The sequence below is a fragment of the Octopus sinensis genome, linkage group LG2 (genome assembly GCF_006345805.1).
Source record: "Octopus sinensis linkage group LG2, ASM634580v1, whole genome shotgun sequence".
NCBI classification, from domain to species: Eukaryota; Metazoa; Mollusca; class Cephalopoda; order Octopoda; family Octopodidae; genus Octopus; species Octopus sinensis.
In genome coordinates, this window is record NC_042998.1 from 81,325,120 (window position 1) to 81,352,986 (window position 27,867).

Consider the following 27,867-nt stretch of genomic DNA (forward strand, 5'->3'; position numbering starts at 1 on the left):
TTTTGTGTATAATAGGCTTCAAAATTTGGCACAAGTTCAACAATTTTGGGGGTAAATGTAAGTCATTTCCTTGACTCCAGTGCTGAACTGGTATTTTATTTTATCGACTCCGAAAGGATGAACGGCAAAGTCGACTTCGGTGGAATTTCAACTTGAGGTTAACTTAGCCATTTATGTGCATATTATTGAAAACTTATTTCAATATTACACACACACACACACGCACGCACGAACTGTTCCCCCTCTCTCTCACGCACACATAAACAAATATAATTTCCTGGTAGGGTATTTCCAATGCAGCTGAGCTCTGGGCTATCTACACTGTCGGATTCCAGACTAATATCGAAATTCCTCAGGTGAAACAAATCCTACTTTCACGATGGTAAAACCAGTGTGTGGCCTTATCGAGGAGTAGAATATAATGGAAATCGAGATACATTTTAAAGCATCTTTAGTGATAAGTTACAATTGTTTCTCTCCCAACTCTGCTTTCCATGCCTGTTCATACAAAATTGTAAGGTGAAAATTTACGTAATATTTGCACCTTTGATGTTGGTCTGAGGAAGTGCCGTTCGACTGTTTAAAACCGCAAATAGTGTGCACATTTTCACCTTGAGGTTTTGCATGAACTGGCGTTGAAATCAAAGTTGGAACAGAAACAACTGTAACTGATTATCACCTCCGTATTAGTGAAGGTGGAGGTATTGTTTCCAGTGGTGTTTTTTGTTTTTTGTTTGTTTGTCCGTGGACAAGATATCTCAAGAACTGCAGGATGGATGCGGATGAAAATTTCAGCGATGTTTGGCCCTGTGACTGGCACAAAATGATTAGAATCTGGGATCCATCCCGTACCGGATAAATATTCTCGATTATTTTTTCTGTTTACTTAATTTTTGAGAGCCTTGGGATTCATTTTTAGTATGCTCGTTTGTGAGAGCTGTCGAGTTTATTTCAGATATTCCTATTTTAAAAGTGAGAGGACGATCGTGTTTCTTTGGCGGAGATTTGCGCTCTTAGTAAAGAAGTTTTAACATTTATCATTGTCGTCCTATTTGAATTATATACATAGTAGGAGGTTATCCTTAATTGTTATATATATATATGTTTCGTTTTAGGATTTGGTTTGCAAGATTCTTTATATGAGTTCGTACGTTGAAGCATATTCTGTTGTGTCTGGAGAGAATCATTCTCTTTTAGTGCCTTATTATTTAACACACTCACCGGTAAAATTTCCACTTATTTCTTATTTTTATTTTCTAAAATTTTCGTTGAGTCTTGCAACCTTTTCAATAATCTTGCAAGACCCAACGAAAATTTTAGGAAATAAAAATAAGAAATAGGTGGAAATTTTACTGGTGAGTGCGTTAAATAATAAGGCACTAAAAGAGAATGACTCTCCCCAGACACAACAGAATATATATATATGGTTATACAGATATAGTACTTCAAGACGATCGGTCGACAGGAAATGTCGAATATATACACACACAATATAACCATTATTGTCCTGAAAAGAAATAAACAGTGCGACGAAAAACTTATTTCAACCTGAATATCTTATTAATTTCGATACAAGTCTTGTAGTATTAATTATTTTGGTCGCAGAAATTTACGTATTACAGAACTAAACTAGTAGAGGATGCAGGCCCTATGTGTATTAACTACAACGACACTCTGCATAGAGTAAGTGTCTAACGACCGAATCCTCATTATAAAGCTGGAGAAAAGTTATAGGCTCTTCGTGTTGGTATTTACGTATTGAAAGAACGGAACTTAGTAGAGGATTCATTGCCGATATCTTTTAACTCAACAACCTTTTCAAATGGTGAATGTCGAACCTTCAAGTATAATCTTCGTTATAATTGATCTAGACAAATTGTCTGTATTGTTCATTGATTCTATAACTTGAAATACATGCTGAAAGGTTTGAATTTTCATTTCAACGCTTTGCTGGATGTTTGACATCGGGGATTACCTTTACCAAAGAACAAGGACAAACTTTAGACCTAAAGGAGAACTGAATCTTGATGGTCCATAATTAATTAGCTCAGAAATTATAAATTCACATTGATAAAACAGTGATTTAAGCCATTAACTCCCAATTTTTTTAATTCAAATTTATTGGCTGTGCCAGTTGTGTTAGTAGTTAAAGTAATATATATCATTTAAATTTTCTTCATATGTAAATTATTTGGGAAATTATGATAAATTTTTCGAAAAGTCCCAAATGGGGATCGCTGAGAAAAAGTATATTTATCCCTTTCTATTTGATTGAAATAATAAACATTTCAGTTTTTTTTAAACTATGGTATGAAATGCGAATGTGTATGAAATATTAATGAATGATATAGATGGGACACGCAATCCCCACCAAAAACAAAAACGTTTTCATAGCAATCAATATTTTTGTATAGCCAGAATATAAGACGCTTGGAAAACGTTAAACGACTTCAGTGAAAAAATGTAAAGTTTTATTTTAAACTAACAATAAAATTGTTTACGAGGCCATGAAATTATGATGCCACTCGTAATACCTAACCAGGTACACTATACGTATCTAATTAATACATACTTAAGAATGTGTGTGTGTCTGCGTGTGCGTGCGTGCGTGCGTGTGCCTGTGTATGTGTGCGTGTGCCTGTGTGTGTGTGCGTGTATCCGGCTGAAATTACTGAAAATCAATGTTGAATATGTATGTCTGTGCAATTCTGGAAATAGTTTAAGGATCTTCTATAGATGCTTCACGTTACACCAGTTTACGATTTAAATCACAATTGCGATATAATCTACTACACTTTTCATGATCCTATGATCGGTAAAGTACGTACCATCAAGTGCTGATATCGATTATAAATACCACCCTACTTTCTCCTACACAATTTGCGGTCTAATTTAAAATTGGGAATGGATATATTTAACCAACTATACTTTCGTCCCAAACAATTTTATAGTATAAAGGTAAAAATGGTCTCCATTTCTAATATTAAATAATACTTATTGAAACCGTTAGGATTGGCTTACTCACATGTTAATTCCATATAAAGAAATATTATTGGTTGTGCTTAAAATATCTCAAGTTCCTTATAGACTTAAATGAACGAATGCAAAGCGGCAATCATTTCAAGCCGATATATGTTTACAAAATATTTTACATCGAGATATTATTTTTGGACATTTTCCAGATGGGGGGTTAGAAATTCCAAAAAATTATCAAGATTATTAGATTTTATTGTCTAGTATAGGAAGACGGAAACTGAAAGAAGCCTGTCGTATATATGTATATATATATGCATTGCTTGCCAACCGATGCTGGTGTGTTTACGTCCCCGTCACTTAGCGGTTCGGCCAAAGAGATCGATAGAATAAGTACTGGGCTCACAAAGAATAAGTCCCGGGGTCGATTTGATCGACTAAAGGCGGTGCTCCAGCATGGCTGCAGTCAAATGACTGAAACAAGTAAAAGAAAAAATATATATATATATTATACTGTGCTTAATTATTTAAGTATATTTGAAATAAACTAGACCGATCCTTGAACCTTGCACTGTGATCATTCAAAATAAATCTATTTTTCATGGCAGAAGAATGAATCCACGCTACCTACCTACCTGTTTATCTACCTACCTGTTAGGTCGTCCGGTAAGTTCTGAGGGTTTTTAAGCTAAATCTTTTAACGCTTCATTGAACACACCTGAAACGTAAAACTGTGGCGGTGCTTGAAGTGATAGTGCGTCTCCTCTTTGTTTCTGACTAAAAATAGATTTATTTTTCATTCCGGTTACTCTTTTGAAAAATTGAAATGGATAACCAAAATTTGATATTAGCATTTAATACTTTTCTAATTTAAAAAAGGAAAAAATGCTGCAAAAACTTGCAAAAACATTTGCGAAATTCCGTTTGTGATATGCTTTTGAAACGGAATGGAAGCATGGCGTTTTGAAACAACTCATGACTAGAGATGGAAATGGAATGTGTACAAAAACATAGTGCGAACAATATCCTGGAGTTTGCATAAGGATCCCCCAAAACAGCAACCAAAGACGAATATCCATGCCGAGAAACTATGCTTTGTGTTTGGTTGGATCATAAAAGCATTATTTATTATGAGCTTCTCCCACAAACCCAGATCGTTAATTATGATGTGTACTGTTGTGAGCTGGCTAATTTGAACGAAAAAAAAACGTCAAAGAATTGAGGTTGGAAATTGCCAACAGGAAAGGAGTGGTGTTCCAACAAGACAATGTCCTACCACATGTGTCTTTGGCTACCCAAAGTTACGTGAACTTGACTGACTTCTCTTTCCCCATTCACCATATTCTCCAGCTATAGTGCCATCACTTGTTTTTGTCTCTACAGAGCTCATTGCAAGGAAATACATTTATCGATCTAAATGGAGTCAAAATGCATCTAGACAACTTTTTTCTTTAAAGACAAATTCTCTACTGATGGAATATTTGAATTGCCTGATAAATGTGCAGAAGTCATTAAAAATAATGGAAATTATTTCATCCAATAAAATTTATTGGAAGGTTAATTATTTATATCACTTTTTCCATATGAAAAAAACTCACAGAATTTCCGGACAACCTAATACCTACCTACCTACCTACCTACCTACCTACCTATCGACCTACCTACCTGTCTATCTATCTATCTATCTATCTATCTATCTATCTATCTATCTATCTATCTATCTATCTATCTATCTATCTATCTATCTATCTATCTATCTATCTGTCTATCTGTCTATCTATCTATCTATCTATCTATCTATCTATCTATCTATCTATCTATCTATCTATCTATCTATCTATCTATCTACCTACCTACATACTTTTCTACTTACCTTACGATCGCATGTATGCATACATACACACATATTTACAACTCACAAGCATATCTATTCTCCTTATCCTTATGTTAAACATTTGCATTTCTACACTTGAATGGTCAGATGAATTTGCCGTGAAAATATTCTACGAGTGGATGTTTTCAACTCAGGTGATTATTCACTTAGTTCTTCGTATACGACCTAGTACTAGGCAGTGGCTCTCATGGTTTCTCATCTTAACTGATTGGAAGTATTATCATGTACATTGTTTTGTCTTGGTATAAAAGATAGGCTACAGCAAATATTCTGTTCAGTACCACAGATTTGCTTGTCAGTTGTTGGACCTTAAACAGTTGAGCGTGTCCTTTCGTGACTGACGATATGTGCATATCTGATCACGAGCATTAGTGGGCGAATATCATAGACTTGTGTTGAGAGGAATTTTTGGGGGTTTGAATAATTCACCTCGGAAAACGTAGGTATTTCATTCAACATCCTAAAACAACCTTTATTCAAGGACCATTTGAGTGGGATGGGCTACTCGACGTGTCATGCGCTGTTTATCTTGATATGAGATCACCATGTCACGCATATAAGTTTGCGAGGCTTATACCTGGCGTAACCTTATCAGATGGGTAGTCAAAATGGGTATACTGGGCTTCGTATATTTTACCCCAGTGTCACTTTGATGACATGCCCTGCATTCTCACTCAATAATAATAATAATAATAATAATAATAATAATAATAATAATAATAATAATAATAATTCTAGGATGAAATTTATAAATATTTGATGCATCGCTACGCGCGTTTCTACAAATCACGTGACTTTACCATCAGAGTCCATATCCTTGGGAGTGACCTAGTTTGGCCTTCATACTGGCAAGAAGGGATAAACATCCTTCTGTGATTCATCCACTAATGCAGTATCGCCTAATGAAATGAATCAATGATGATAATCAATCGAATGTCCACGGATAATATGGATTATACTGTGCTCAACATAAGGATACAGTCTCTGATATCAAAGTCATTAGATTTGTGGAAACGCGCGTAGAATTATTGTTATTATTATTATATTTATCCTACATTACATAGGTATAACCATGATGCATCCCTGAAAAGCTCAATCACTAGTCACTATCATTAGACCGTAGCCGGCCTAATTAAATAGGGGCTTTATTTGCATACCTTCAACGTTATCATAAACGAATTCATATTATATGATTGATTGATTGATTCTAGTTTCAGCTTATGAGCTGTGGCCATGCTGGGGCACCGCCATATATATATATATATATATATATATATATATATATATATATATATATATATGAGTGGAGGCGCAATAGCACAGTGGTTAGGGCAACGGACTCACGCTCGCAGGATCGGGCGTGGTGAGTGTTTATTGAGCATAAGCACCTAAAGCTCCACGAGAATCTAGCAGGAGATGGTGGCAAACCTTGCTGTACTCTTTCACCACAACTTTCTCTCACACTTTCTCCATGTTTCTGTTGTACCTGTAATTCAAGGGGTCAGCCATATCACACTCTGTGTCACGCTGAACGTCCCCGAGAGCTACATTAAGGGTACACGTATCTGTGGAGTGCTCAGCCACTTGCACGTTAATTTCACGAGCAGGCTGTTCCGTTGATCAGATCAATTGGAACCATAGTCGTTGTAACCGACGGAGTGTCACTATATATATAAATATATGATTGAAACAATTTGGAGTCAACAACAAGGAGTACAGTTGGACATTTATTTACAATCGCTAAAAATTCTTTCTATTTACATATCACCTGAGGAAACAAAACTAGATCTCATAATGCAGGGAAACAGTTGCATAATCAAGTATCGGCACACATGGAGAATTACGTTGCGTAGAAACAATTGTAGAGATTGAAAATAACTGCCCAAACGTACTTGTTGACTCCATTTCTTTTTAATTGTCTATTCACACACGACAGAAGCCCTAACGCAAACATGAAAGTACGTATAATACTACTAGTAGATAGCACAGGGTAAAATCTGGACGAGTTTACACTGCACTCTGCTACGTTCTTAACAGAATATGCCATAACTACATATAAGTGTGAGTGTGTGTGTGTGTGTGTGCATTTCCGAACTTGTGTAAATGTGTATAGAATAATACAAAAGTTGAATAAAGTTACAATATTGTCTGGTTTTCACGTTTTTTATTATTGTATTTAAAACAAATTCTTTCGATGTTGAAGTCTGTTAAACATTAAAAAAATATCTAGTAATGTTCATAAAGTTTAATTAGCGCTTTCATACGTTCGTAGTAATCGTCATATTTCGAAATGCATTGAGTGACAGTTAAGTTGAGTTCTTGACAACCGTATTAAGATGACAGGCGTCTTACTTTTTATACCTTTGGAAGGCTCCGACAAGCTGAAATTTTCGAAAATGCTTCGATCAATAAGCTTGCTGCTTAAACGTTACGGTTTGTCTGGCGCACCGATATTACTGGCATAGATCTCGCCTGTATTTCAACCAATTAGCTTGCGATTTGCATGTAATGGCTTTATGAATGAGTAAACCTAGTTGGTTTCGATCATCTTTATATCGATCGGTGGGAGTCTTCTGTAATTTGCTTAATATGTTAAAAATATATTAAAATCGACATCATTAACTGGTTGTTATATTATTCTTGTTATTTCCATTCAGAACAGGTCTGGACACTTTAATGATAAGTTTTTCTGTTATCTTTCTTCCAACATCACTAGTGTGATGTAGTTTGTGGAAATTAAAAATTAGAAACATTATCTGACCACCAGTTTCTATATGTTCGTTCAATGGAATTTGGCGAACATTAGTGTTCCGGATTTGTTGTCTGTGAACTATTGAGCGTTCTGATAATTCACCCCCTGTCTCGCAATGCATAGTTCCTCGCAATTAGGGTATTTCATTCAATAGATCAAATTTCTGTTTTTGTAGTTCATATCTGCATTTCTGAAAACCTGTCAATATTTTGCTCTAATGGATCTACCAGTATGCATATATTGACATGTTCCAAATCTCTGAATGCTTTATCATGCTTGTTCTTGTTGAATTTAGCTTTCGGAGTAGTTTCTTTAGGTTATGTGGTTGCCTTTGCTTATAAGTGTTTGATTAGTTATTGAGTATTTTTTTATTTTTCATTTTGTTTCATGATTGGCAAATTTGTTTTGATGGTGGCGCGGATTCTTTGTTACAAGAAGTAGTATTGTGTTCCGTTGAACATAATGCATACATGCATATATAAATATATATATATGTATATATATATATATATATATATATATATATATATATATATATATATATATATATATATATATATATATATATATATATATATATCAAGTGTAAGGAAAGGGAAAATATATAGGTGTAGACGATCTTTAATCTAAACTTGGTACAAATCCAATAAATATTTTACAAATCGTTTCCAAGCCTAAATAATTCCCAAAACAAAACGGAAAAATGTGTGTGTGTGCGCGCGCGTGTGTGTGTGTCTGTATACATCCACGTACATTACAGGTGCAATTAAAGATATGTAGAAGAGATGCTTGTATCAAAAGCACGTGCTTTCGTGTAATATACATATGTATATAAAACTAATCCACACATCCACAGATATAGGCTATCAGACAAGCCTGCAACCTGGAGTGGCGCTTGTTTGTTCTTCAAATAAATTCATGAAAATCCAGAAATAACCAAATTTTTTATAATCGCAAATGTCGAATAAAATTTTTCAGAATTGCCTACAAAATGATATGCCGACCAACCTCAAGAAAATACCGAATATATACATATCGGGTTGGTATGTATATATACATACCGTGTTCAAATTAACATATCCAACTGAGTATGTATATATTTGATGAAAGCAAATGAATTTAGTGGAGTGTGGTATATGTGTGCCAGATTAAAGCTGACCAAACTCCAGCAGGTATACAGTTCTACCATTATGTATATACATGTGTGTGTGTGTGTATGTATTTGTGTGTGTGTGTGTGTAATGTATGTGCTTGTTGATGAATCACGAATATTTGTATATGGTATAGCGTAATGTGTACGAGGGGGTGCTGAAAGTTCATAGATTTAAGTGTATCACGAATGGCCTGGTTGGAGACCCAACCTTCTGAGTTCTTTTACAGGGCGTAGAAAAACAGAACCACTGCAATAAATATGTGAATTTGAGTGTGGAATATGCTGAATAAAATCATAATTGACTAATCATCCTGTATTTTATTTTACTGAAAACTAGGAACTTTTCAGCACCCTTCACATATATATATTCATTGGATTTTTGCTTGAATGCGTATTTGTTCATATGCTGCTAACAAAAGTATATGACATCGATAATTTAATTCGAGATATTGAGTTGTTCCGAGTTGGAAAAGCATTTGTCTGTCACGCCGAACACTGAAGAAATAAGAGCCGTTGTTTTGGACAAAATGGAAGATGCAGAGGTACTGATAATGAGAGCTTCTGGACAGCGGATTATCCATCGAGTTTTTGTTGGATATCTTTAAGTTGTTATACAGATCTGATAATCCCTAACCCATTTTGTATAAATATAATAATGAAGATAGTCGGAATTTGATGCAGTAAATGTAGCTTGGAAGATTTGAAGCTATCTGGAGCAGCTGTTAGTTTCGTTAAGATTGGTGTTCAGAAGGACAAGTTGTTTATGATAACTGGTACCGGCGGGAAATAAAAGAGTCGAATTGAATGCTTGTGAAGGGGAAAGACCTGTTAACCAGTCTGTTGCTACTTAAGATAACAGAAGCGCTTGATTGTTGAGAAGAGTTGAATATGAATGATGTGGGAAGTATATTGTTAGGTCGACAGAATTGGAACAGGCAAAAACGTGGATGTATGTGCGTGTGTGTTTAACGAAATCGTAGTCATTTAAAAAACAAATTCAAAATGTTCTTAGACCTGATGTAATTAATTTTGGAACAGAAAAGGACTGAATTTAAGTAATTCGTTTCTGGACTCCTTAAACATTAATCTGAGAAAGAGTAATCTTTTGCGCATACGAAGTGTTTGTAAACGTAGAACAATCTATATTTTATATGCTTTAAGTCTAAAGTAAATTCGCCAGTCCATATATTGAATATATTGTCAATGTAGATTACATCCTAAAACTTTACTATAACTTTTAGTATAACTTAAATTTAAGACACGTCTTTTTTGTATATTTAAACAGATGTTTTTAACATCACTATGATGAAAAAGGGAATTGAATACACAAAACTGTTTAATCTCTCGGAGATAAACTAGGATCTAACTCATTAGTTTCTTGTCCTCTTTGGGCTTCAATGGAAGTAAATATCTTTTTCAATCCTGTTGACTGATTTGTAGCTTTTGCGTATGTATGAATGTATCAGAGATAGATTCATACATACACACATATATAATTATATAATATAAGACTGTGTATGATGATTGTGTATAGAAGAATATAATAAACAATAACATTCCAATTTGGTCTCATTTTCACGTCATATTTTTAAATTTTCCAATTTTCCAATTTTAATATTGAAATAAACTAGTACTTTCATGGTTGCGGAATCATCAGGCTTATGTAGTGACAGCCGTATTCCACAACTGATACAATTAACAGTTGTCAGTTGTGCAACACGACTGTCACTACATAAACCCCTACACACACATACACACTCACACATACACACACACACACACACGCGCGCGCGCGCATATATGTAATTGAGATTCAGTTGAATCATGCAATTAAGTTGAAGTATCAAGTCAGTCCGGTATTGTCCGCAGAGCTCGAAGTAAGGTGAATATCATCAAAATAACAGGATAGTAAGTAGTGATGTAGTACGACCGTTTCAAGTGGCTCCATTTAATTGAACAATGCAATCATTACATCAATTTAAGTGCAGTGCTATCCTCAGCTTGACAAATAAATAGATAGAATTTTAACCAGTAGGTGCATTAGTATAATTTTTCTCAAATATTTTAATGTGCCCTACTTGTTAAAATTCTATTTATTCATTTGTGCAGCAGATGGCACTGCATTTAAATTAATGTAATCATTGCATTGCTCAATTAAATGGATCCGCTTGAAACGGTCGCACAGCATCACGACTTGCTAACCTGTTGCTTACTTTGATCATATATATATATATATATATTTTTTTAATGGTTGATGAAGAATTGGTGACCTTCTGTGTTTTCTGTTCCCTTGTGTATTCATTATATGTTCGTTTGTTTATTTACTACACGTATTTTTGAATTATATATATATGTTTGTCATATTCTCCGTTTTATTTAATCTTGGAATATATATATATTAATATATATAAATATATATATATATCAACCATATGTATGCGACATGGTGATCTCATATCAAGATAAACAGCACATGAACTTGCAGGTGTGGCCCAGTTGGATTTTTCTTCTGGTCGAGTAACCCATCCCGCTCAAAAGGTCCCTGAATAAGGATGTTTAAGGATGTTGAACAAAACACCCATGTTTCCAGAGGTGAATTATTCAAACCCCAAAGAATCCTTCTCAACATATGGTTATGATGCTCCCCCACTACTTAACTCGTGATCAGAGATGCACATATTTCCAGCCACTAAGGGACATGCTCAACTGGTTAAAGTCAAACAACTGACAAGCAAATCTGTGGTATTGAGCAGAATATTTGCTATAGCCTATCTTTTATACCAAGACAAAACCACGTACGCGATAAGACTTCTAATCAGTTAAGATGAGAAGCCAAGAGAGACACTGCCTGGTACTGCATAAGGGCATTTATTATTATTATTATTATTATTATTATTATTATTATTATTATTATTATTATTATTATTATTATTATTATCATTATCATTATTGTTATTATTATTATTATTATTATTATTATTATTATTATTGTTATTATTGTTATTATTATTACCATCATCATCATCATTATTATTATTGTTATTATTATTATTATTTATTATTATTATTTTTATTATTATTATTATCATTATTATTACTATCATTATTATTATTATTATTATTATATTATTATTATTATTATTATTATTATTATATTATTATTATTATTAGTTTTATTATTATTATTCAGTAGTTTCATCTTTATCATATGCTTTCATTGCACTACCGAGCGCAGCTGTGTGTATCTTGGGTATGTGCTGTGGTTTGTTGTGGAGCTCTTATTTTCAATGTACTGAAAGTGTTTTACGTTGGATGTGTGCGGTGCTTAGTAGTGCTATTTTCTGTATGTTATATGTGCGCAGGAGTGGCTGCGAGGTAAGTATGTTGCTTAAAAATCACATGGTTCCGTGTTCAGTCCCACTGCGTGGCACTTCGACAACTGTCTTCTACTATAGCCTCTGGCGGCCAAAGTCTTTTGAGTAAATTTGGTAGACGGAAACTGAGAGAAGCCCATCGTATATTTGCATATATGTATATATATATATATATATATATATATATATATATATATATATATATATATATATATACTGCCTTGATAGATTGCTAGCCACTACACATTCTTCATTTTCTATCCTTGTTTCTTTCTGCCTTCAATTCTGGGGAAGAGCGTAGGCTCGAAACGTTAAAGACTTTTCACTTACCGTGTGTTAAAGTAATACATCTGTTTCTTGTCTACACCATCTGTCTTCATCTTTTGTTTTTTTGTGAATTCTCCCTATATATATATATATATATATATATATACTAGCATTAAAGACCCATCGTTGCCGGGTCATAGTGCTAGTGCATGTATATATGTGTATATATATGTGTACATATATATATATGTGTACATCTATATATACACATCTACACATAAAATACAAAATACAAAGTTATATCTTGATATCGCTAGAGATAACAATACTCAAAATATATAACAGACTGGAATTGTTAGCCAGTCTCTTGTAATTTCCATCAATTGTATCTTGTCCTCCCTCTTGTATAGAGGTGTGGCTACAATCCAGCCTACCTCTACTTCGGGGAGGGGGGGCATTTAAAATTTTTTTCCGGGACGTCCTGCGTTCCAGATATAAAGGTAAAAATAAAATATTTCCACTTTGTAAGTTCGAGTCGAGTACTCCCTTCCACGCTCCGTTGAGTCGAACCTTGCTTCTATTGTGGCGAATTTATTTCCTCTGATTAGATATCTTTCATAGTCGCACCAAGACACTTTTCGATGGTGCTTTCCTCCATGTGTTCAAATATTCTTTTTTCTCTACATTGTATACTTTATAGACAATAGTCTTTTCTTTAATTTAATTTTTTATTATCCATCTGGACTATACCATTTCTGCACGCTAATTTTATTTTTAATTTATTCCCATTCACGTGAAACCACTTATTCAAGTTCAAGTCATTGATGCAATTTTATAACAATTGCTATTTTTACTTTTGTTATGTTACGATTATATTATACTTTAGTTTGATTTTAATTATTACTTAATACATATAATTCAATTGTTATTATTAATTCTAATGTTAAAGTAAAAGTATCTGACATAAAATAGGGAAATATTTTGGTTTCACTTTTAACACGTAATACTGAAATAGTGGAGAAGATATGATATTGCTATGGGCTCGCTCTAGGCAAGAAGTTGAACATTATTTTTGCCCATGAAACTACATGGACCCTAAGTAAGGCATGTGTAAAATTTGAATGAAATTGGTTGTGTAGTTCTCAAGTTTTAGGGAATCGTAGTGGAGAAGATATGATATTGCTGCGGGGTCGCCCTAGGCAAAAAGTTAAAAATTATTTGCCGATGACACTCCCCGGACCCTAAGTAAGGCATGGGTAAAATTTGAATGAAATTAGTTGTGTAGTTCTCAAGTGTTAGGGAAACACACAAACAGACAGACAGACACAAATTCTCAGTTTTATATATATAAAGATATATATTCATACATATATATATATATATATATATATATATATATATATACACACACACACATATATATATATATATACACACACACACATACACATATATATATAAATACAAATTTATATATATATATATATATATATATATATATATATATAAATACAAATGTATATATATATATATAAATATGTGTGCGTGTGTTTTATATAGGTTTGTGTTTGTTCCCCGCTACCATTCCTTGACAACATATGTTGGGGTGTTTACGTCCCCCGTAACGTAGCGGTTTGGCAAAGGAGACCGAATGGGTAAGTACTAGGCTGAAAAAGAATAAGTCCTGGGATTGATTTATTCGACTAAAGGCGCTGCTCCAGCCTGGCCGCATTGAAGTGACTGACACAACTAAAAGAGTAAAAGAGTAATATGTATGTTCGTGTGTGTGTGTATATATATATATATATATATATATATATATATATATATATATATATATATATATATACACACATGTATATATATATATATCTGTGCGTGTACATATTATCCGATATACATCTATCTATCTATCTATCTATCTATCTATCTATCTATCTATCTATCTATCTATCTATCTATTCTATCTATCTATCTATCTATCTATCTATCTATATATATATATATATATATATACGTGAGTATATATATATAAATTATAATATGGGACAAGAACGCAAAACATCCGGACAGTTAGGTGGTACAAAAGTGGAACAACAAAGCCTCCAGATAGAATATACGAAAAAAACTAGGAATGGGCATTCGAAGCTTTCTTTTCTCAGTCGAGTACCAGATGATCATCGCAATTTCGGCTGATTATACTCGAGGCTGCTCCAATCTAGCCAGCTCCAAGGAAAAACTAAGCTAAGAGCATTAGATTCCTTGGAAGAAAGCAGCGAATGTATACAAGAACAAGAACGAAAAACAACGGACAATGTTGCATAGATACAATAAAAATGATAACAGGACATAAAAACAAGGTGTCTTTCGACTAAGGACGAATTAAGTTAATCTGGCGTGTGTGGGTATGAAGCCTTACGGCAGGGATACAAGATTTCACAGTCACAGGGAGGAATATTGATGTTGCACAGACAACGGCCAGACCAAGAAAGAAAGATCAGGCTTGGCTGAATGCCGGTCACGTGGGAAGAGAAGAGAGAGAGAGGTAGAGGCAGAGGGACAGAAGAATTAATAAGGGGTGAGAAAAAATAAATGACAGGGACACGGTGAAGTGAAAAGGGTGGGGGGAAGTGAGCAAGAAGAGTAGGCAAAGAGATATGAGAGAGGGGGACCGAAAGAACGAAGAGTGGAATGAACCTATAAGCGTGAAAGGGCTGATAGACAGAAATAGAGTCGTACAAGATTTAGAAAAATCTATACTTACATATGATAAAACAAAGTGTAGGTACGCCGTTATATATATATATATATATATATGTACAATACAAAATAGGACAAGAACGCAAAACATCTGGAGAGTTAGGTGATACAAAAATGGGAAAACAAAACATGCGATAGACATATATATATATATATATATATATATGTACACACACACATGTGCATGGTTTAGTTCGTGCGTTGAATGAAATAAATACTTATGTTTACATTGTTGAAGCAAATTTGCAATGTAGTTTCATATTTTGCTGTTGAAAATCGTTCGTTATTAACTAGTAACAGCGAGACCTATTCACATATGCAGATTTTATCAATCTCTAAAATATATATTATTTCCTCTTTTCTTCTGATTTAATTATGCCCAAGTCACTTAATATCAGTTACTGAAATGGCGCCGTTAAAAGTAAAATATTCCGCTCTATTTCTAATAGACAGTCTTCCGTACTGTATAGATATTAATTACATAAATGAAATCTTCCTCAGTGTTATTATATAAATTATAAATTGCTTTCATATAGAAAACGTTCAAAGCGACAAGCACTGAAGTCATAAACACGATACTCATTCAGGCTTCACCCTTACAAGCGTTTCACCTATGTGTGAACAAAAACACGTTTTTACTTACGCTTGCCTTAGCAGAAAATGTTTATATCTGCTTAGGGAATCATTATAGAATATATATTGCAACACATGGCAAATCTGGGCTTCGTTTTCCGATAAATTAATTATGTCTTCACTTTCGAAATAGTGCTTTACGAAATAAAATTTTATACGTTTATACATACATACATGCATGCATGCATACATACATACATACATACATACATACATACATACATACACACACGCATACATACATACATACATACATACATGCATACATACACACATACATATATGTATGTATATATACGTATATGTACACACACACACACACACCATATATATATATATGTGTGTGTGTGTGTGTGTGTGTGATATAATGTGTCTTTGCTTGTCCCCCCCTACCATCGCTTCACCACCGATATTGGTGTGCTTACGTTCCCGTAACGTAGCAATTCGGCAAACGAGACCGATAGAATAAGTACTAGGCTTACAAAGAATAAGTCCTGGGGGCGATTTGTTCGAATGAGTCCATAAAAGAACAAAAGAATATATATATATATATATATATATGTAGGTCCCGGGTTGATTCGGGGTTAACCACAGTAATAAGGTACTCAATACATAGCAGAGTAAAATTAATTTATTATATTTATTATATAGAAGCTCCTTCTATATATAATATATATATATATATATATATATTATATATATATTATTATTATTATTTATTATTATTATTATATTATTATTATTATTATTATTATGATTATTATTATTATTATTATTATTATTATTATTATTATTATTATATTATTATTATTATTATTATTATTATTATATTATTATTATTATTCTTATTATTATTATTATCAAGGCAGTGACCTGGCAGAATCGTTAGCACGCCGGTAGAAATGCTTAGCAGTATTTCGCCTACCGCTACCTTCAGAGTTCTAATTCCGCCGAGGTCGACTTTACCTTTCATTCTTTCGGGGTCGATAAATGAATTACCACTGAAATAATAGGAACGATGTAATCGACTAGTCTTCTTTCAAAATGTCAGGCCTTTGCCGATAATAGAAAGGGTTATTTTTATTATTAAAGCGGCGAGCTGGCAGAATCTTTAGTACGCCGAGTGATACGCTTAGCAGTATTTCGCCCGTCGCTACGTCCTGAGTTCAAATTCTGCCGAGGTCCACTTTGCCTTTTGTCCTTTCTGGGTCGATAAAATAAGTACCAGATGAACACTGCGGTCGATGTAATCAACTGGTCTCCTACCCTAAAATTGCTGACCTTGTGGCAAAGTTTGAAACAATTATTACTATCATCATCATCATCATCATCATCATTATTATTATTATTATTATTATTATTATTATTATTATTATTATTATTATTATTATTATTATTATTATTATTATTATTGAGTGAGAGAGCAGTGCATGCAATCAAAGTGACACTGGGGTAAAATATACGAAGCCCAATATACCCATCATGACTACCCGTCTGATAAGGGTACACCAGACACATGCATCACAACCATATGTGCGCGACATGATGATCTCATATCAAGATAAACAGCACATTACCTTGCAGGTGGGGCCCAGTTAGAATTTTCTTCAGGTTGAGTAGCCCATCCCGCTCAAAAGGTCCATGAATAAGGGTTGTTTAAGGATGTTGAAAGAACCACCCATGTTTCCAGAGGGGATTTATTCAAACCCCAAAGAATCCCTCTCAACACATGGCTATGATGCTCCCCCACTACTTCTGCTCGTGATCAGAGATGCACATATCGTCAGCCACTAAGGGACATGCTCAACTGGTTAAGGTCAAACAACTGACAAGCAAATCTGTGGCATTGAGCAGAATATTTGCTGTAGCCCATCTTTTATACCAAGACAAAACAATGTACGTGATAACACTTCCAATCAGTTAAGATCAGAAGCCATGAGAGCAGCTGCCTGGTACTGCATCAGGGCATTTATTATTATTATTATTATTATTATTATTATTATTATTATTATTATTATTATTATTATTATTACTATTACTATTACTATTATTATTATTATTATTATTATTATTATTATTATTATTATTGAGTGAGAGAGCAGTGCATGCCCTCATAGTGACACTGGGCTAAAATATACCAAGCTCAGTATACCCATCATGATTACCCGGCTGATAAAGGTACACCAAACACGTGTATCACAACCATATGTGCGTGACATGGTGATCTCATATCAAGATAAACAGCGCATGACCCTGCAGGTGGGGCCCAGTTTGAATTTTCTTCTGGTCAAATAGCCCATCCCGCTCAAAAGGTCCCTGAATAAGGATTGTTTAAGGATGTTGAACGAACCATCCGTGTTTCCAAAGGTGAATTATCCAAGCCTCCAAGAATTCCTTTCAACACACGGCTATGATGCTCCCCCACTACTTCTGCTCGGGATCAGATATGCATATATTGTCAGCCACTAAGAGACATGGTCAACTGGTTAAGGTCAAACAACTGACAAGCAAATCTGTGGTATTGAGCAGAATATTTGCTGTAGCTCATCTTTTATACCAAGACAAAGCAATGTACATGATAACACTTCCAATCAGTTAAGATCAGGAGCCATGAGAGCCACTGTCTGGTACTGCATCAGGGCATTTATTATTATTATTATTATTATTATTATTATTATATTATTATTATTATTATTATTATTATTATTATTATTATTATTATTATTATTATTCTATGTTTGACTTTTGCTTCATGTCTGTACAAGTTGGCTCCAAGTCTCACCCAGGGACCTCAAGAGACAACAGGTTGGAAGTTCACGTTGTTGTTATGCCTATTTTTATTATCATTATTATTATTATTATTATTATTATTATTTATTATTATTATTATTATATATTATTATTATTATTATTATTATTATTATTATTATTATTATTATTATTATTATATTATTATTATTATTCTATGTTTGACTTTTGCTTCATGTCTGTACAAGTTGGCTCCAAGTCTCACCCAGGGACCTCAAGAGACAACAGGTTGGAAGTTCACGTTGTTGTTATGCCTATTTTTATTATCATTATTATTATTATTATTATTATTATTATTATTATTATTATTATTATTATTATTATTATTATTATTAGTAGTAGTAGTAGTAGTAGTAGTAGTAGTAGTAGTTGTATAACGACTGTGAGCTGGGAGAATCATTAGCACGCTGGATGAAATATTTGGCGCTATTTCGCACGTCATTACGCTCTGCGTTGAAATTCAGCCGATGTCGACTTTGCCTTTCATCTTATGAGATCGCTAAAATAATTACCAGTGCAGTACTGAGGTTGATATAATCAACTTAATCCCTCCAGCGAAATTTCAGCCCTTGTGTCTTTAGTAGGAAGAATAATTATAATTATTAATATCATTATTATTTTCATTATCGTCATCATTAACATTGTCATCATTATTTACCTATTTATGACACTTCACTTAAAAGCGATATTTTCTTCAAGCATCTTGACAGCAAGTAGCTATGAATCTCACAAATCTTTCTTAGAACTCTTGGCAGAATAGAATATAGCACTTTTCTGCATGTTGCCAGTGCGTGTATTAACTGCACTATTCTTTATCCTCTTAAATTCTGGCTATTTTGCTACGTGCACCATTTAATACAATAATAATTGTAACTTCGTCATCCACAATTTTTTCTTCCCTCTGATTTGGGTCTGATATTTTTCGATTTTCTCACGCTGTTTGGTACTCAATCTAGTGCTATATGATATTGCAAAGTCTATGAACGAATATTGTTATTTTTTGTCCGCGCCAAACTTATCTGGTCTCGTTGCTTCATTAGAATGGTTACTTTGTTTCATGTTATCATAAGAAATTATGTAATTATTGTTGTTGTATTTAGGACTGGTCATGTTGCCAGTTTAGCCAATAAAAACACACGCACTATATATTTGGTGTTAATTTGCTTCAGCTTTATTTATTTTTTACATTAATTTTAATCTTATTTCGGCCAGAGTTCTTTCGTCACACTTCTGTGACCTCATCAGTAGTCCTTTGCTTTCTTCTTTCTTATTTGTGCGTCTCTCCTTAATAGCGGTCAGCCATTTTGTATTTTGTATTCCTATTATATGTGTCTTTATTTGTGCATGCGTATAACCCTATGTGTGTCTATGTTTAGTTAGTGTGTGTGTGTGTGTGGGAGGGGGCTGTGATATTTGCATCTCCTGTTTATACACGTTTGTATAATTTGTTTTTTGTTTATTTTGTTCATGTGTTTACACCTACTTATCTTATTTGTATTTAATTGAATTTTTATTTGAATTTTGTTAATGTATGTAGTTATTTAATTCCATTTGTTCATCTGTGTATTTTATTGTTTTTAGTTTTGTTTATATTGTTATCAGTGCGTGTGTTTGTATTGGCTAAACTGGCAACATGACCATTCCTAAATACAACAACATCTGTTTCAACACAAGATTTCACATCAAGAATCTTGCAAAACAAATATATATGTAATTATTGTTTTCCACCACAGCCTTTGGCGTTTGTTAATAGTATTTTTTGTCACTGGGTATCCGTAAATTCAACTAACATTCCAATGCACATCACGCAGTAATACCTGCACTTATATTGTTTTTTCTACTTACTTTACTGGATTCACTAAACAGATCGCTAATCTTTTCGTCTCCTTCTACACACTTTCAACATTTGCTATTTGATGGTTTTTATTTAAAGGTCAAATGTTGTCTTTATTAATTTCATTTTAACAGTTTGTTCCCGCGTAGCTGTCGTTAGATCAGTAGATGTTACGGACTGAAATCAAAAACGACATCATATTCAATGAAGACCGTAGGATACACTTTGCGCAATTAAAATTTTTAATTTTTTGGAAAATAATTACTTTATGCTTGGAATGGACACAGTATTTTTATAACTGATGAAAATTAATTTCGTTGCTAAGTACAAGAATTGAAAAAAAAACAATGATAATTTGGACTTAATATTGCAATACAATCTTACACTATGCTGAAGATATTAAATGTTTATAGCTTTTAATGCGACAGCAGGCTGCAGATTTGATTTGTTCTGTATGTTGTATGTTGTACTTGTATGTAGTACCCAAAAGATTTTCTATGTTTTACTACGACTGTTTTGAATGTCTAAACCTCGTCTTTGTACAGGGAATATGGGAAAATTCTTACGTTTGATATGGAGCTGTTATGCACCAAATGTCATTTTCTCTGAAAGATGAGTCAAAATCGCATTGTATATAATGAAACACTTTTGAAATGCATTGAGTCTTTGTTACTCAGTAGCTGTGTATTATGATAACAGCAATATTGCTGCACGCGTGATGGTAGATGAACGAACGATTGATTCTTCAGCAGGTTGTACGACAAGTTCTGTGATTAACCACCGGAGAGAGGGGCTACTTTATTAAATTAAATTAAAAATAGAGTGATATAACTGTGTAATTTCAACTGATATTTATTTCCGTGGGTAGTGTGAACAACAATATTTCACCAGACAAAACATTTGTTTTCGAAGATTTTACTTTAATGATAAATATATATATACTTCAATTTTCTCACGTATACGATACATAAAATAGAAGAAAAGAGTAAAAGATATATTTTTAGTACTTTGATGTTGTTGTTTATAATCTTCTTGACTTCAGGATATAATCGTATATTTTAGTGCATGTTACCTTTACTTTTCCTGTGGAATAAATGGGTTATCTCATGATTAGTAGCTATCGAAGACAATTGAGAATTATTTACTGACGGCTCAAATTATGAGAGTTACATCAAATTCAGACCATGACATTATTTGATACGTTATGCAAATGCAAATTTTATGTCTACAATGAGACGAAATACAGTATGGTAAAGAAAACAATGTTTCATAAGCTGCGCGAGAAAATGTATGATTTATTCATGTGTTATTAAAGAACTTGGCATGATGATTCTTCATTGTTTCGGTGGGAGGTATTTTCACTTTCATTCGTCTTTTGAGATATGTTGTCACGTCACAACGGACTCGCCGTTCATTTGTCCAAGGTCTGCGGTGTTTCTGTTTAAGTAGTCACTGGTGTTAATTTGTGCAAGTACCCTTGGAGAGACTGCATCTTGGATAACGTTGGCAGCAATCTTTGTCAGAAGAACAAGGATGTCCATACCAACAATCATAGCAGAGTTTAGCCCAACGGTCACAAATGTTATAGCGGCGACAGCAGTCATTATTGGATCGACAACGTTGACGTAAACACATCCTGTTGGGGAGCAGCATCCAAGGCATGTGCATCCTGAAAGAAAAAACAGTTTCTGTTATATGTGGTAACAAGCATTTATATATTGAAACACACACACACACACAAGCACGCGCGCATACACCCACTCACAGGAGTACATAACATAAGTGCTGGAAGTCAATGTCAGAAGGTCAAGATTCCTACAAGTCATTCAAATAAATAACATTTCAACATTAACAACGAAGATAGTATATCATCTAAATTTGTTTCAAATATACTGAAGTAGAGGGTTTCATTAAAGTAAACAATGTATTAAATGGTGAAGGATGAGGGGTAAAACCCAAACGGCTGAATTTGAACTCGGCATCTCGTCATGCTAAACTAAATACAGTAAGTGAGTTGGTTCAACTTTCGAGTGTCTGACAATGCGGGTGAATAAATTCTTATTAATTTAATGTATTTGTTAACACGCCGAAAGAAATGCTTAGAGGTATTTCATCTGCCGTTACGTTCTGAGGTCAACTTTGCCTTTCATACTTTCGGGGTCGAAAAATTAAGTACCAGTTGCATACTGGATTTCGATCTATTCGATTAGCACCCTCCTCAAATATTTCGGTCCTTGTGGTTAGAGTACAAAAGAATAAATTCTTATTAATATTTATATATTTGTTAGCACGACGGGCGAAATGCTCAGCGGCATTTCGTTTGCTGTTACGTTCTGAGTTCAAATTCCGCCGAGGTCGACTGTACCATTCATCCTTTCGGGATCGATTAAATAAGTACCAGTTAAGCACTGGGGTCGATGAAATAGACTTAATCCTTTTGTCTGTCCTTGTTTGTCCCCCTTATGTGCAATAAAGAAATAAATATTTATATATTTCAACCATGTCTACAATGTTGTTCACACAATAAGGATGCAGAAAGTTTGACCGATATGGAACAACTCATTTTAACGGTAGAACTTAAAGTAGATAAAACTATAAATGCTAGTGTGTAGAATACTGGGATATAAATCTTCAATTGGAAAATAAGTCAAAGGATATTTCCCCCCAATATTCTACAAGCTACTATTTATAGCTTTATCTACTTCGGTTTATGCCATTAAAAATGGTTTATATTTGCAACAATTCAACTTGCGACATTAAAAGAAAGTATTTAGGACCCCAAATACTGGAATAAATAAGATATCAACAATTAGAAATTCTGTAGGACAAGTTGCTAAGAGATAATTAATTGCTGAAGATCAATATTCGACGTCAAAATAGAATCGAAGTAATCCTTTGAATTTAGATATTTCTAGGCGCAGAAGTGGCTGTGTGGTAAGAAGCTTGCTTCCCAACCACATTGTTCCGGGTTCAGATCCACTGCATGGTACCTTAAGCAAATGTCTACTACTATAGCCTAGGTCCAACCAAAGTCATGTGAGAAGATTTGGTAGACGGAAACTGAAAAAAAACTGTCGTATATATATATATATATATATATATATATATATATATATGTATGTATTAATGTGTCTGTGTTTGTTCCCCCACCATCACATGACAATCGATGTTGGTATGTTTACATCCCCTTAACCTAGCGGTTCGTCAAAAGAGACCGATAGAATAAGTACTAGCTTTACAAAGAATAAGTCTTGGAGTCGATTTGTTCGACTAAAAGCGGTGCTCCAGCATGCCCGCAGTCAAATATATTTTATGCAGTTCACAGCCGACACAGCTAGAAAAAGCAAATCTGTTCAAATTTGCATACATTTGTCTAAGTAATGATGCAATTTACGTATAAAATATTTATTTAAGAAATTCGAACTCGCCATCTTTAAATGACAAACAAGTGATTCCTCAGTGGTTGTCTTTAACATTTGCTGATTTTTAGGTGAATATGCGTACGAGAAAGAAAACAATAACATAACGAAATAGGAAGAATGTTATTCTTATGCTTATAACCACGTATTGAGTATGGGAATTTGAGAATTTCTTAAGCATTTTGATGAACACATTGTGTCAATTGATCTATTTTGTGTATGATATCGTTGTCGCATTGAAAGAGAACGCAAAAGAAAACATCTGCGTCTTTTCTAAAGGTGTCAGCCACGTAGTTGAGATGAAAAAAGCTACTATCAGAAATCGAAAATAGTCTGCAATTAAGCTAAAATAATATTTCTAACGAGTGACAGAATTTGCTGTTGTCAAAATGGAAACATTACAACCTTTCCATAATTCTACAAAAGTGAATGGAAAGTATAAATTCCAGCTATAGCAATTTGTCTACAACATCTACAATGCATTAATTAAGCAGGAAGAATATATATATATATATATATAGTTTTTCTTGGAGGGCTGGCCGTGATCTAGTAATCTCAAGATTAATCAGCCGAAATTACTACGATGATCCGGTTCTTGACTGAAGACTGAGGGTTTCGAATGTCCTGTCCGTGTTTATTGTATCGTCTTCTAAGAGTTATACGTTCTTGTCCATGTTGTATTTTTCTACATACCTTAACATATATTCCAGGCGCCACGTACCCTCTTAACATTAATGTGAGCACATATTCTTAATAATTGGTACGACTCTCTGTTTGTCTCTCTCTCTCTCTCTCATTTTTACTTGATTGATCTGTCCCCTTCTCTCTCTTTTCTCTCTACTCATTCTCTTTTTCTCTTCTCTTCCTCTGATTCTTTGGTCTATCATCTTCCACTACCCTCCTATTTCCCTGTCTCGCTCTGCACTAACAGGTCAATCTTCGACACCCATCCCTTCTCCTCTCTGATTCTTCTTTCTCTCTCTTCTCTCTCTTTGTTGCGTTTGTCCCTCCTCTCTCTCTCTCTCTTCTTTGCTTCTCTTTCTTTTCTTTTCTCTCTTCTCTGTCACGTGACTGCTGGCCGAAATCTGCCTTTCAGCTTCTCACCAGCGTCGTGTTAACATCGTTGTTTTTCGTCCGCCGCTATAGGCATCGCCGATAAGGCTCCTTTCCAATGCGCCAGAGAAAAAATTTGTTTGCTTGTTATCAGTCGTAGACACTTGTTGTTGTTTTCACCGTTAATGCTTCTGTTTTCATGTTTCTGTATTCCATTATGTGTTTTTTGTTTTTTATATTCGTCCCTTTTGCTGTCCTGGGTCCGTATGCATTCGATCCTTCTTCCAGGAAATCTACGCTCCCAGCTAGTTTTTATAATGCTCGTTGCTAGTTTTTCTTGGAGGGCTGGCCGTGATCTAGTAACCAAGATTAATCAGCCGAAATTACTACGATGATCCGGTTCTTGACTGAAGACTGAGGGTTCGAATGTCATGCCCGTGTTTATTGTATCGTCTTCTAAGAGTTATACGTTCTTGTCCATGTTGTATTTTTCTACATACCTTAACATATATTCAGGCGCCACGTACCCTCTTAACATTAATGTGAGCACATATTCTTAATAATTGGTACGACTCTCTGTTGTCTCTCTTTCACTCTCATTTTTACTTGATCTGTCCCCTTCTCTCTCTTTTCTCTCTACTCATCCTCTTTTCTCTTCTCTTTCCTCTGATTCTTGGTCTAATCTTCCACTACCCTCCTATTTCCTTGTCTCGCTCTGCACTCACAGGTCAATCTTCGACACCCATCCCTTCCCTCTCTGATTCCTCTTTCTCTCTCTTCTCTCTCTTTGTTGCGTTTGTCCCTCCTCTCTCTCTCTCTCTTCCTTTGCTTCTCTTTCTTTTCTTTCTCTCTTCTCTGTCACGTGACTGCTGGCCGAAATCTGCCTTTCAGCTTCTCACCAGCGTCGTGTTAACATCGTTGTTTTTCGTCCGCCGCTATAGGCATCGCCGATAAGGCTCCTTCCAATGCGCCAGAGAAAAAATTTGTTGCTTGTTATCAGTCGTAAGACACTTTTGTGTTTTCACCGTTAATGCTTCTGTATTTCATGTTTCTGTATTCCATTATTGTTTTTTGTTTTTTTATATTCGTCCCTTTTGCTGTCTGGTGTCCGTATGCATTCGATCCTTCTTCCAGGAAATCTACGCTCCCAGCTTAGTTTTTCTAATGCTCGTTGCTTAGTTTTTCTTGGAGGGCTGGCCGTGATCTAGTAATCTCAAGATTAATCAGCCGAAATTACTACGATGATCCGGTTCTTGACTGAAGACCGAGGGTTTCGAATGTCCTGTCCGTGTTTATTGTATCGTCTTCTAAGAGTTATACATTCTTGTCCATGTTGTATTTTTCTACATACCTTAATATATATATATATATATATATATATATATATATCATGAAACTTTAATTCATGTTTATCAATGAAATATGTATTTACGTATTTAGGATCAGTTAAGATTACATTATATCAAAGAGATTCCTAAATCTCTGCCTGAGTAAGGCATGAAAACTCAAATTTATTATGTAATAAAATTAGAATTCCATCAAGCTACACCCTACCTTTGAAATATGAACTAAGACTGAATAAAAATGAACAGTCAGTCTCTAATGTTTATATCGGATTATGAGTTTCAGATCAACAACAAACATAACTTTGGTTTTAGTTAATTCATTTTAATCCTACTTTCGTGGATGTGTTCTAAAAACTTTTCACTTTGAACTGTCTGTCATCAATATGCCGCTGTGATTCTTTTGTCATCTTGACTGTAACATGACAGAGAGGCAATATGGTTTTGGACAAAGACACCATTTAACATAGATAGCAGCACATAAATTGCATTATATTTAGAGTTGATTAGTTAGTGATATAATTACAACGTTACATTTGAAAGCTTACGTTGAAATAATTCTGTTCTATAGAAATAAATGAGAAACAAAGAAAGAAATTCTAGTGAAAAAATATTGACGTTGGACATCGCTCTCTTATACAATTTCTGCTTGGATAAATTTTCCACAAAAACCGTATTGACCAGCTAAATAGGAAAGCAATAATATTGACCAGCAGATAACATTTTATATTTCAAATGTTTCTTTTCGATTGAATATGCTTTACGGAGAACAAATATAAGACTAGTCAATCTTTTGATTCGCAAAAATAAAGTTAGAGAGATTCATTTTGTTGGAGTAGCTTTATGAAATGTTCTACTGTTTCTAAAATAATGAATCTAATGAAATGCTATGTTGTATTTACAACAGCAGCGGAATGATTGGTGTGAGTTAATGGTAAGTTCTCTTATCCACTTTACTTCATGAAAATTGAAGAATGAATATGTCGAGTCATGTGGTGTCAGTTAATATAAGATAGTTTCAAATCAGGAAGAATGAATCTTGCATACCTTGTAATATATCAGGAGTAAAAGTTATCACTAAGAAAAAAAACATTTCATAATGAATATTCTCACATAGAAACAAGTCACAAATGTACTCTAAGATAGTGAATACTCTACTATTTAGATATGAATGGTATGAAAAGGTAACCTAATAACTAGATAGTGTACTAAAATAGTTATGTTTAATATTTCGGATATAAATGGAAGTAAGTAAAGTGAGCAGAAAATGAACTAAATATAGTAAAGAGATGGCCAATGAATGGCTTCACCATGGGATCTTTATGGATATATACATACAAACATATGAATATATGTGTACGCTTATATTATATATATATATATATATATATATATATATATAAATTCGGGGTGAGTACTTGATAATTATAAGCACCTGTGTATACCGTTTGGTGGTGTAGGTGGTGGAGTAAATTGATCAAAATAAAATAAAAACATGATGCGAAGGATTCAGCGGAAGGCCCGAAACATATGTACCGCTGAATCCTTCGCATCATGTTTTTATTTTATATATATATATATATATATACACTGTATATTTTATA

At 34.0% G+C, this 27,867-nt stretch overlaps 1 protein-coding gene across 2 annotated transcripts in view; it reads right to left on the reverse strand.

Moving 5' to 3' along the window:
- Positions 1 to 21,284: 21,284 nt before the first annotated feature.
- Positions 21,285 to 27,867, reverse strand: part of LOC115232540 — a 96,555-nt gene continuing 89,972 nt past the window's right edge. For both annotated transcript variants that reach the window (XM_029802478.2, XM_029802479.2), the window contains one exon: positions 21,285 to 22,117. In XM_029802478.2, coding sequence (XP_029658338.1) covers positions 21,907 to 22,117 — 211 coding nt within the window. In that variant the 3' untranslated portion in view covers positions 21,285 to 21,906. The remainder of the gene's footprint in view (positions 22,118 to 27,867) is intronic.